This window comes from Rhincodon typus, chromosome 15, assembly GCF_021869965.1.
Source record: "Rhincodon typus isolate 14 chromosome 15, sRhiTyp1.1, whole genome shotgun sequence".
Taxonomy (NCBI): domain Eukaryota; kingdom Metazoa; phylum Chordata; class Chondrichthyes; order Orectolobiformes; family Rhincodontidae; genus Rhincodon; species Rhincodon typus.
Window position 1 is genome coordinate 20,649,709 of NC_063346.1, and position 13,522 is coordinate 20,663,230.

General features: G+C 41.5%; 1 protein-coding gene across 1 annotated transcript in view; it reads right to left on the bottom strand.

Moving 5' to 3' along the window:
* LOC109916555 (glycine cleavage system H protein, mitochondrial) overlaps nucleotides 1–13,522 on the bottom strand; it is a 22,077-nt gene that overhangs the window by 8,485 nt on the left and 70 nt on the right. The window contains exons 1-2 of the mRNA XM_020516277.2: nucleotides 13,247–13,522; nucleotides 741–820 (exon numbers count right to left, since the gene is read on the bottom strand). The exon at nucleotides 13,247–13,522 is cut by the window's right edge and continues 70 nt beyond it. Of these exons, the coding sequence (XP_020371866.2) occupies nucleotides 741–820; nucleotides 13,247–13,391 (225 nt within the window). The 5' untranslated portion in view covers nucleotides 13,392–13,522. The remainder of the gene's footprint in view (nucleotides 1–740; nucleotides 821–13,246) is intronic.

A 13,522-nucleotide genomic window follows, 5' to 3' on the forward strand; every position in this document is an offset into this window, starting at 1 on the left:
CCCTAACCTGGCCTTCCTCCCACCTATTCCCTCCTCCCACCTCAAGCCCCACCCCCATCTCCTACCTACGAGCCTCATCCCACCCCCTTGACCTGTCTGTCCTCCCTGGACTGACCTATCCCCTCCCTAACTCCCCACCTACACTCACCTTTACTGACTCCATCCCCGCCTCTTTGACCTGTCTGTTTCCTCTCCACCTATCTTCTCCTCTATCCATCTTCTATCCACCTCCCCCTCTCTCCCTATTTATTTCAGAATCCCCTTCCCCTCCCCCATTTCTGAAGGGTCTAGGCCTGAAACATCAGCTTTCGTGCTCCTCTGCTGCTTGGCCTGCTGTGTTCATCCAGCTCTACACCTTGTTATCTAAGCTTTTAAAAATGTCTGGGTTTCTTTTTAAAAGGAGCACAGTGCCTGGCTAGATTTATGTACTTGTGCCAAGAAGTTTGTTCAGTACTTTCCTATAAAATTTATTCACAATGGCAAATGACAACAATTGTACATAAAAGGGTAGTAAAAATGTATAAGCATTGATACCAAAGTGAACCTTGATCTCACCAGGACTAAAACTTGATTAGGAAAAGCTGATCTTGCAATAGCCATCCCAGCAATGGACGAAGTCCAAGAACTTTCAAGCAAAGCTTGTGCACTTAAAACAAGCACAGCTAATATTACAATGTTTGTTTAGAAGTGAAAGACTGATATCAAGAATTATATGGGATGGTAATAAATAAAGCACCCACCTGAGCATAATTGCTGATGCCCACTGTACCAATTCCATTTTCAACTGTCACCCATTCATGTTTGTCTGTAAACTTGCGAGCTGGAATACAGAAACAGCCAACACCAAACGGATTATCTAAGGTTTAGCAATCCATGTAACACTAATATTTACATATCAAATACAACTTGTTCGTTATTAAAGCTACATATTCCTGATTAAGGATGTACTTCAGATACTGTACCATATCTAATCATAAATTAAAGTATTTAAAAATGGTACAATACAGGAATCTAGTCTTGTGTCACAAGTGAAATAAAATAACTTTTTTCTAACATAACAAAGAACACTCCTTAGAATTTCATTGTTTGTTCATATGTATTTATTAAATGTGACATTTCTAGCCATGTGTACAATGCCCCTTTGTTCCCAAGTCCCAATCTGTAATTGACATCCATCAAAACTCAAACCCTAAAAGGCAGTAAGGCATGGCAGTATACAAATTGATGTCTTATAACCGCAAATAGGAAATACTACGTTTAAATCAACAGTGGCCATGAAAACAGACATAACTATTAAAAAAGGTCTCCACTGATCATGTATTATTGAATTTAACTTTTGCTCTTCATTAATTGTCAGACAACTTTATCATTTCTGCTGCAGAATAGAAAAATATAGCCTACGTTGTGTAGCTTGAAAGCAAGTTTCTTCTGGTGATACAAAATATGAAGACGATGACCAGAACAACGTGATGAATACAAGACACGATTATGTACACACTCGTTACATTGTTGACCCTCAACCTTCAGTGTACATTCCATTATTCATGGTCCACATATTTAATACAAACGCACTCAAATGAGACAGACCATTTCTAATTCTTGATTCATTTTTAAATGTATGGGTCAGAGATCACATTGTATTAAAACTCTGGAAGATATTTGATAAATTGGGCATCCTGATTAATTCTCTGTATCTTATACTGGATACCCCAAGTTGTTACTTCTTTTAGCATAAACTGAAAGTCCTCAATATAGCAACTTATTCAGGGTCCGTACATTTATATTTCTGTGTCATTAATTTTCTGTTGTTTTATTTGCACTACGATCAACTATTTTTATCTTTTTCTGCAAATATTTTTGTTTCATATATTGATTTCACCTCTGATGCTCTACTCTCATGGGAGAGACTTCTGCTCTTCTATTCAAATACCTAGTTTTACCAAATTGGTGTCAACATCAATTCATGAACAATTCAGAAAAGGAACACACAAGGCCAGTGAGACTTTCTTCCATGCATTTCCAAAGAAACCTTAAATATCCAGTTTCAACCACTCTCTTTCAGTGGCAGATTTTTATTCACCATTCTACTTTCACAGACATAGGTTCATTTGGAATAACCCACAGTCCCAATCCTAGTCTTTCCTTTTCTACTCTGTCCACAGATCGAGGTGTCACTCTGCCGGCATTTTTTCTGAAGGTATCCTTAAAATATCCTTTGAGAAGCAACTGCCACATTCTCCTCTAAGCGGTTTAACTACTGCACCTCTCACCTCTCCTTCCAAATATAACTTTTTCCAACACATCCACATCACCCCACCCAAGTTTCTCCCAAAGTCCTGCACATGGACAAAACTTCTGTAATAACAGACAAATGGCAACACAAGGAAAGGCAATGCATTTAATACACAAACTAATGCTACTGACCTTTTGTTCCTTTCACATCATAGTGGTAATAGTGACTAGATATTCCATGTGGGATTAGATAACAGGATGCTCCAACATGGTAGTTGGTAACTTGTTAAACTGCAACTAATGGTGTTTACTTTGGTCAGTATGTTAACTAAAGTGACCAATGCTCTATGGCAGGACATATGGGCACCATTATTGCTTAAGATTACAATTAACATGTTTATACATTAATTAAAATATTACATCTGCATACCAAATTATAATCTCCTATATCCATATTTAAAACAGAAATTGCCAATGTAGGTTCGTAACCTATTAGGTTTAATTAGAACTGCATGTTCTGTTGTGGAAGCAATACAGCATCACCACCAATGAGGTAGTGCCATCCCATGCTGGAATGTTAACACAGACTTCTATTAGAAATATGGACATAAAATTTATTTTTCCACAGCAGTTTCATGTAAATGTCAAACTTAGTTTCCTTGTTTGCTTACTTAAAGTATCATTCTCACTGTGTCAGACAAAATTCAGTACCTCCATAAAAGTGATGAGTTTGTTACATATGAATTACTTATGTCTGGAAATATTACACTCATTCCCTGTAACATTTTCTCCGCTTACTTGCTTGTCAAAATGAAAGCCAGCCGGTATATGCTTGTCTCTCACTCAGTCCTTGGAGATCAATTTCTGAGCTTGGAGCCAGTTTTTTTCCCCCCACAATATCACTTAATTAGGAATGCACCTCCTAGCTCAACGCTGTCTCTACTTTCTTTCCCCTCTTGGAGAATATCAGTGCACCTTCCCTATTACTACTCAGTTCTTCGGTAATTTGTCCCCTTCCCCAATGCTCCCAATATGCCCGACACACTTCATTAAAAAAAAATCCCTTCGGCCACTTCCTTGTATTCCTGCCCACCTCTGAGCTGGTTGCAAGTTGGAACATTTTCTCAACCATCTTTAAATATAAATACATTTTGATTGATACATAATCACTAGCTCTGATAATATTGTTACTTAAATGGGTATCCTTCAGCTTTCAGTGAGCCTCACAAGTAGCACCAACATAACATATAGGCGATCTCAATCCAATAAGAGTTAAATCAATTTAATGATCACATGAAAAAAAGTTGTTAACTCATCAATAAGTGCAGCATACTCAAATTCATTACCGCAACAATTCAACAAAGGTTTCACATTTCATCCTTCAGGGGTGTCCTCCAACAAGGACATGTGAACTACTGGTATGTGAACCTAGCTGAATCAACCAAACGATCATATCCTTATTTAAAATGAACAACTCATCACATATTATTAATAGTCACATTGAACACACTCAAAAGACTTGCTGAGATATGAGAACATTGGAGCTTTATCCCAGTTTATCACAATAGCAGACCCTCCGAATCTCCACACAATGAGATTCCAATCTTATTTACACAACTACAGGAAGTTTCTGTGCGTGTGAAAACCATTACCACAAACTGAGGAAAGTTGGGAGGGAGGCTATACTCTTTGCAAGTAGGTTAGTAAAATCTGGGAGAGCACCATGTATCCATTAGATTCTCTTAAAGACCCAACTGATTGACTGATGCCATATATGGGAGGAATCTGCTGTAATTAGCTGCTCTGGCCCATATGTGACTCCAGACCCATGCTGCATACTTGATGGTTTACTGCCCTCTGAAATGGCATAGCAAGTTACTCTCTTAGACCGTATGGAAAAATTAGGAATGAGACCAGGTGGATCACATGACAATTGACTGAGGCACTGGAAATGACAATGGCACTCACAGCCCTGTCGACCATGCAAAGTTCTCCTTACTAATATCTGCTGGCTTGCACCAAAATTGGGAGAGTTGTCCAACAGATAAAGTAACAACCAGACCTAGTCATATTCACCAACTCATACCTTACAGACAAATGTCCCAGACACCACCATCACCATCCCTGGTATGTCTTGTTTCACCAGCAGGACAGACTCATTAGAGGTCACACACAGTAAGGAAGAAGTTACCCTGAGAGTCCTAACCATTGGTTCCAAATCCACTGAAGTCCGAAACATTGACTTTCCTGCTCCTCTGATGCTGTCTGACCTGCTGTTTGTGTCCAGCTCCACATCTATTGACTCTGGTTTCCAGCATCTGCAGTCCTTACCGTCTCCTAGTCATGGGTAAGAAAACCTCCTGTTTACTCCTACTCCCTTCTCCCAGCTAATGAATTGGTACACTTCTATGTCGAACACCACTTGGAAGAAGCACCGAGGGTGGAAGGGGCATAGAATACACTCTGAGGTGGCAGGTCTTCAACATCCATCACCAACATGTGGTTTCCTAGCATTGTTATTGACTGAGTTGGCCAAATCGTTAAAGGACACTGCAACCCAGACTTGTAGCAGCAATTGGCAAGTGAATAATAAAGAGGGGAAAAAGGACAAAGAACATAGAAAAAAAGTACAGTGCAGGAACAAACCCTTCAGCCCTCCAAGCCTATATGTCAATCATCATGCCCTGATTAAACTAAAAAAAAACAAACCTTCTGCTTTTATTCAGTCTGTATCCCTCTATCCCATCCCTATTCATGTAACCATCCAGATACCTCTTAAATGTCGCCAAAGTGCCTGCTTCCAACAACTCTTCTGGCAGTGCGTTTCAGGGTCCTACCACTCTGAAAAACTTCCCTCGCACATCTATTTTAAACTTCCCCCCTCTCACCTTGAACCTGCGTCCCCTTGTAATTGAAACTTCAACTCTGAGAAGAAGCCTCTGACTATCGACCTTATCAATGCCTCTCAAATTTTGTAGACCTCAATCAGGTCTCCTCTCAGCCACCATCTTCCTAGTGAAAACAATCCTAGTCTTTTTAACCTTTCATCATAGCCAATGCCCTCAAGACCAGGCAACATTCTGGTGAATCTTCTCTCCACTCTTTCCAAAGCTTCCACATCCTTCTGGTAGTGTGGTGACTGAAACTACACACAGTACTCCAAATATGTCCTAATTTTTTTTTAAAAAACACAGCTGCAACATGGTTTGCCAACTCTTGTACTCTATGCCCTGGCTGAAGACAACAAGCATGCCACATGCCTTCTTAATCATCTTGGCCACCGGTGTTGCCACTTTTAGGTAACTGTGGACCTGCAAGCCCAGATCCATCTGTATGTTAATGTTCCTAAAGGTTCTGCCATTAACAGTATAATTCACACCTACATTTGATCCTCCAAAATATATCACCTCACATTTGTCTGGATTAAACTCCATCTGCCATTTCTGTGCCCAAGTCGCCAATCCATCTATATCCTATTGTATCCTTTCACAATCGTTGGCACTATCAGCAACTCCAATAATCTTTATGTCATCTGCAAACTTACTAATCAGACCACCCACATTTTCCTCCAGATCATTTATATATACTACAAACAGAAGACCCAAGACTGATCCCTGTGGCACATCACTAGTTATCGGTCTCCATTCTGAAGTACACTCTTCCACTGCTATGCTCGGTCTTCTATAACCAAGCCAGTTTTGTATCCCTCTAGCTAGACCACACTGAACCCCATGTGATTTTAGCTTTTGTACCAATCTGCCATATGGGACTTTATCAAATGCCTTACTAAAGTCTATACAAACTACATACAAAGCCGTTCCCTCAATTACCTTTGTCACCTCTTCAAAAAATTCAGATTGCTGAGACATGACTTTCCCATGCTGCCTGTCACTAACCAGTCCATTTTCTTCCAAATGTTCACATATCTTGTCCCTCAGTACCTTCTCCAAGAACTTCCCCACCACAGCCATCAGGCTCACCGGCCTATAATTTCCTGGATTACCCCGCTTCCTTTCGTAAAGAAGGGAACAACATTGGCTAATCTGCAGTCCTCTGGAACTTCATCTGTAGTCAAAGAGGATGTGAAGATATCTGCTAATGCCCTAGCTCTTTCTTCCCTTGCTTCTCGCAGTAACCTGGAATAGATCCCATCTGGCCCTGGGGACTTGTCTACATTAATGTAATTTAGGATACCCAAAACTTCCCCCTTCAATATATTGACATTCTCTAGATTATTCACACATTCATCCCTGATCTCAACATCAGTCATATCCTTCTCCATGGTGAATACTGATACAAAGTACTCATTAAGGATCTCTCCCACTTCCTGTGGCTCCATGCATAATTTCTCTTTGTCCTTGAGTGGGCCTACTCTTTCCCTTGCTACCTTCATCTAATATATGGATAAAAAGAGTTTGAATTCTCCTTGACCCTGTTTGCTAAAGACATTTCATGACCCCTTGATCTTGTCCTTACCAAGGCAAGTGTCACAGGTGCACATGTCTATGACGTTATCAGTACGAGTCACAATCCTTGTGAAAACCAAATCCCGTTTTCAGATGAAGGAGGTGGTGACGCCCTGGTGGTATTATCTCTTAACTATTATTCCTGAGACCCAAATAGTGTTGTGGGAACTTGTGTTCAAATCCTGCCATGGAAAGCAGTGTCATCATTTTGAGTTCAATGACCCTTCTTCAGAACTGTTTTCTCCCCACTGATGCTGAGTTTCTCCAGCAATTTCTGTTTTTGTTCCAGCTTTTAGATTCAGAACAGATCTAGCAACCCAAACCTGGGCATCCATGAGGTAATGTTTGCAATCAGCAACAATAGAATTTAATCATATTCTGAAACACCATACCTCTCTGTATATCTCCCACTCGACTCTTACCATCAACTCAAGAAACTAACCCTTATTCAATGAGTAATGCAGGACAGCATGCTAAGAGCTAGATCAGGCATACTTTAAAAAAAAACTATCAAGCTGGTAAAGCTTCAATGTAATACTACACACATACGACCATGAACCGACATGCAACAGAAAGAACTAAGTACTGTAATCCACAGCCAATAAATCAGATCTAAACTTTAATCCTTCCATGTTCAGTTCTGAATGGTGGCAGATAACAAACAACTAACTGGAGGCAGCTCCAGAAATTTCCCAATCCTTAAATGAGTCAGGAGCCCAGCACATGAATGTAAAAGATAAGGCTAACGCATTTGCAATCACTTATGTCAGAAGTACAATATGGAAGGTCCATCACAGATTCTTCCTGAGGTCCCAAAGATGTCTTCAGACAATTTGGTTCTCTCCATTTACTATAAAGAAATGGCTGTAGGCACTGGATACAAAAATGATTTTGTGCCTTGGCACCATCCTGGCACTAATATTGTAGATGCCATCCACAACTAGTACTGTTTCAAGCCAAGCTGTTCTCGTAAAGTTGCAATGCTTGCTTCTATCCAGCAATGTGGAATTTTTTTTCTATTCAATTGTGGGGTGTGGACGTCTCTGGTTGGCCAGAATTTATTGCCTGTCCCTAGTTGCCCTTGAGTAGGTGGCGGTGAGCTGCTTTCTTGAACTGCTGAAGTCCACTTACTGTTGGGTGACCCACAATGCCATTAGGGAGGAAATGCCAGCATTTTGATCCAATGACAGTGGCAATATGTTTCCAAGTCAGGATGATGAGTGCCTTGGAGGAGAACTTGAAGGCAGTGGTGTTCCTATATATTTGCTGCCTTTGTCTTTCTAGATGGAAGTGTTTGTGGGTTTGACAGTGGTCATGGGTGCTGTCTGAGGATCTTTGGTGAATTTCTGCAGTGCATCTTGTAGATAGTACACTATTGCTGCTGAGCATTGGTGGTGGAGGGAGTGGATGTTTGTGGACGTAGTGCTAATCAAATAAGCTGCTTTGTCCTGGATTGTGTCAAGTTTCTTGACTGTTGTTGCAGCTGCATTCATCCATGCAAGTGGGAAGTATCCCAACTGCCCAAGTATGACAGAAAAAAGCAGGCCAAATCCAACTCAGTCAATTATACTGTCCTATCAGTCTACTCTCGGTCATCATTACAAACCTGGCTTTTTGCAAGGCTGACTCTAACACTATACGGAGGAGCAAACTGATTTTATCACAACCCGAACTACAAATCTACTCAAGAATCTTAAACAAATTTTAAAATCTGATCTGAGCAAAGTCCAATGGGTAAAGGTATTAATGTACTGTATCTTTGCATAACAGAATCTGTCACTTGTTTATGTTGGTCAGTCAACCTTTTGAAGATGAAACTATTGCAAAACAGTTTAGAGGATTACTGCTCATTTGAAAGAAATTATGCACTATATGTATTATACACCAAAAATGGAAAGAATTGGATAGTTATTGTCAACAGTGTTATCATTGACACTTTCACAATAATAAACTTCTCACTTGCGCTCAGTTTGGGTTCCACTAAAGCAACTCTGTCTGAACTTGTTACAACTTTGGTCTAAACTTGACAAAAGAGCCACCAGAACAGACAGTGAGGTGACAATGACTGCTCTTGACATCAAGATAGCATTTAAGCAGGCATGGCATTTGGAACCCTCGCAAAATTGAAATAAATGAGAATCAGGGAAATATCTCTACTGGTTGGAGGCTTAACCTAGCACAAAGGAAGGCTGTTGTGATTGTTGGAGGCCAATTATCTCAGACCCACAACATCATTCCTAAGAGATGTTTTTCTTTCAACCATCCTGCTCAGATGTGTAATGACACACCTCTGGAGGAGGTGGGACTTGAACCCAGACCTTCTGGCTCACAGGTAGGGACACTACTACTGCATCACAAGAACCCAACTTCCTGAGGGTGGGGCCAACCATCTTCAGTTGCATCAATGACCTCCCCTCCATCATCAGGTCAGAAGTGGGACGGTTCATCAATGATGTTCAGCACACTTCACAATATCTCAGAAATGGAAGCATTCAGTATAAATGTCTGGACAACATTCTGGTTTGGACTGAGAACTGATAAGCAATATTCGTGGCAGACAGTGACCTATGCCAAGAATGAATCTAATTATCTCCCAGTAACATTCAATGACATTATCATCGCTGAATCCACACCATCAATATCTTCAACCACTGATCAGAAATGGAACCAGACTAGCCATATAAATGCTGTGGCTATAAGAACAAGTCAGAAGCCAGGAATCCTGTAGCAAGTAACTCATCTCCTGACTCTCCAAAACCTGTCCATCATCTACAAGAAACATGTCAGGAATGAGATGGCATACTCTCCAATATGGAAGAAACCCCACACCATCTAGGACAGGGCAGCCTTCTTGTTTTGGACCCCATTCACTACCTTGACCATTCACTCCCTACACCACTGGCTGTGTCCCACGCACAACATGAACTGCAGCAATTTGACAACCCTTTCCAAAAGGTCAATCTTTACTATCCAGAAGGACAAAAAGTAGTGCACTGTAATGAATAGCACAATCTGCAGCAGTTCAAAATGGCAACTCATCAGCACCTTCTAGAGCCTAATTGCAGATGGGCGACTAATGTCAGCCTTGTCAGAGGTGCTCATGTCCCATGCAAGAACAAAAAAAGTCTAATCCTTCAGGCAGCAACACCACATGGCACAGAAAACCCCAAAAAACAGACAAACTACCTTAAGACTCAGAAACTGAACAGGGCATATGGAAAAAGCAAGAGAGAGACAAAATAACACACTGACAAACAGCAAGCAGATTGCTGGGGTATCAATCAATTTTCATTCATCAGATTTAGTCAGTACCCAATAAACACTTCTTTAGGAGCAGTGCTATGTAAGCTTGTGTTTTCATATAGATCTGTTGGACTATAACTGGTGTTGTGTGATTTCTGACTATGTCCATCCCAGTCCAGCACTGACACCTCCACATCAGGAATTCTACACAACATAAATGAAAGGGGATTACTTTGATACATTTGGAGTAAACAGAATTTTCTTTTTCCAGAGTGTTTAACGTAAGCATTCCTGCTGCTCAATAATGGATTGAATCATTTGTACTAATTAAAGTGATTTCCACATTAAAACACGTCACAATACATTTTTATTTGGATTGCAACGTTCTGCCTTGTTATGTTCAATGTATCATTCTGCTACTGACATAATACAGTCTGTAGCTAACAATGTCCATTTATCATATGGCATACATGTATCTATCCTGGGTCACACGAAACACAAGACTCAAGGGCATAACTAAAGCATAAAACACTGTGGCAAAACACTTTTGGGGTTATTTTCATAACCTCATTTGAAAGGAGGAGAACATGCCAGGGGATCTATGATATGTTGTAACTGGGAACATCTACTAGAAAAGGAGATAAGATTGACGGCAAAAAATATGGAGGGGTATCCCAACTCCACCTCAGGGAAGGAAGCCAATTGTACAGTTCAATTCCTGTACTGCCAGAGGTTACCATTAAGGCCCCACCTTCTCAACCACGCCTCTCGCCTGGGGAGTGGTGACCCTTAGTTAAAGCACCACCAATCATCCATCTCCAATGAGAAAGCAGACCTATGGTCCTCTGAGACTATGGCGATTTTACTTAATATTGCAGTATGTAAGTGATGATCCTGATCAATTGATCCAGCATAGACACAAGCCATGGGCAGAATAAGTTGAAGCGAGGGTGTGTCAACACACTAATGCTCTTCTCTATCTTGTGCCTCACACTGCACATCACCTCTATTCTCACTGCAGGAGAGCTAATCTACAGGACCAGCAGGAAATCATTTGACCTGCATCACTTACAGTTCAGAACCAAGATAACCCTGATCTACATAAGTCGGGCTGCAGTATGCAGGCAATGCTTGTGTGTTCGCACATTCAGAGACTGAGCTCCACACTATCATTGATGTACTCATGGAAGCATATGAGAAAATGGGCCTTAAGCTAAACAACTGGGAGCAGAAGCCCTGACCAGCCTGCTGCCAATGAACGACGCTGCCTCCCTCCATAATCACCAAGATCCACACCAAAAATGTGGATCACAATCTATATCTTGGGAGTCTCCCCTCAGTGATTGACATTGACAATGAAACTCAACATTGCCTCTAACGTGCCAGCGCAGTCTTTGGCCATCTGAGGAAGAGTGTTTGATGACAGACTTCAGACCGAGCACCAAACTCATGGTCTCCAAGGCAGCAGCATTAGCAGCTCTCCTGAATGTGTTACAGACATTGTCAACGTACAGCAGACATATTAAACCCTCTGAGAAAGATGACCAGCAAGCCTCAGCAAAATCCACTGGCAGGATAGGCACTCCAGTATCAGAGTCCTTGCTCAGGCCAACAGTCCCAGTATCAAGGCACAGGTTATGGTCAATCAGTTGTATTTGTCTGGACCACCATCGTCCGCTTGCCTGACAAGACTTACAAATGAGCTCTTTACTTCAAGTTTCATCATGGCAAGTGTTTACCAGGACAACACAGGAAACACTACAAGGAAGCCCTTAAAGCCTCCTTGAACATCTACTTTGACCTTCTCTTGCCCAAGAATATCCAAAATGGAGAAGAAGCACCCTGCGAAGGTGCCAATAATTTCAAGCATCTCTGAACAGGCTCAGATCGAGGCCAAGTACAAGCAATGGAAGAAGTGTATGAAAGACCAAACATCTTATTCACCATGGGATGTGATGGCCTAGTGGTATTATTGCTGGACTGTTAATCCCGAGACACAGATAATGTTCTGGGGACCCGGGTTCAAATCCCGCCACAGCAGATGGTAGAATTTGAATTCAATAAAAAATCTGGAATTAAGAATCTAACAATGACCATGAATCTACTGTCAATTGTCAGAAAAACCCATCTGGTTCACTCATGTCTTTTAGGGAAGGAACTAGCATCCTTACCTGGTCTGGCCGACACGTGACTCCAGACCCACAGCAATGCTGGCTGACTCTGAACTGCCCACTGGGCAATTTGGGATTGGCAATAGATGCTGCCTAGCCAGCAACACCCTCATCCCAGTAATGAATAAAAAAAGCACTTCAGGAAACACCACTTGTCCAACCTGTGATTGGGTTTGCTTATCCAGTATTGGATTAGCAGCACCCATCCTGGAGAAGATGTAAGCCTCAGTGGAGAGAAACTGCTCAAGAAGATCTTAGAGACAGTTCAATTAGAGATTCCAGCAATTTTATACTTCTTTTAAGAAAAAAAATGAAATTCTTTATATAGTCACAAAGTATTTGCTAATGAAGTTTCTCTGTACTTTGGTTAGACTTATCTAAAAACTTTTGTTAAATATTCCTGGGATTAGAAACAAAATTCTCATATCACAGCTATCACAAATAATACAGATAAAAGAGTTGTTAAATACGCTGAGCAATACAGTCCCTGCAACTGCAGCGGGATCTAAACCGAAGGGTGCCTGTACTCTGATCCCTGGGCAATTGGAAGAACGCGGTGCGTTGCATTCCTTCAAAGTGTAATACAGCTAGGCTTCTTCAAAATATATATTTGATTTTCAAAAATGCATTTCCGTCTTTCTTAGGCGACAGAAAACCGAGAGCAAAGTTTATACAAAAAGCACAATGACGTTAATTGTAAAATTTAAAAAAAAACTTAAATATAACTGTAAACAGCCCCATCCTGGTCAAGTATTTGACTAGAGACAAATTACTATAGATGCTGGAATCTGTACTGAAAACAAAGTATTTGACTCTCTTGTCAGCTCACCTTAATCCTGCTGACCTCTCACCAGCTCTCTAATTAGGAAAACGCTGCAACAAATTACACATGAAGTATAAATAAGAAATCAAACCGAGAGGATAATACACATTATAACCGGACCCAGCATTTGCAAATAAAGATCTGTACTTTCTTTTCCAGATTTTAAAACGCTTCAAAGCTAAGTTGCAATCACAACCTGGTCTTGACTTTGCTCCGCTCGATCGGCCAGTGCTCTAATTAACTTTGCAGCCCTGTCGCTAAACGCCTCCAACTACACTCCACCAGCCCCAAAAAGAAAGAGGCAGACGCACCGGTGAGGGCCGGTCGGCCGACGCTCAGGTTCCGCCGTGGCCAGACGATCCGTACCGTTCTGTGCAAAGGCTGCCAGGGCACCGGGGTGTGCAAGCAGAGAGAAGCCACCGCTCGCAAATTCGACACGGTGCACCTCCACGCCATCTTTGCAAAGCAGCAAATGAGCGTGAGCGGATGGGGAGGCGCGAGAGGAAGTGCCCGGGAACCGGCGCGAGGGGTGGAGCTGTCACTCAATGCGGGGAGAATGGAACGGAGCCCGGGGGTGGAGCTGTCAC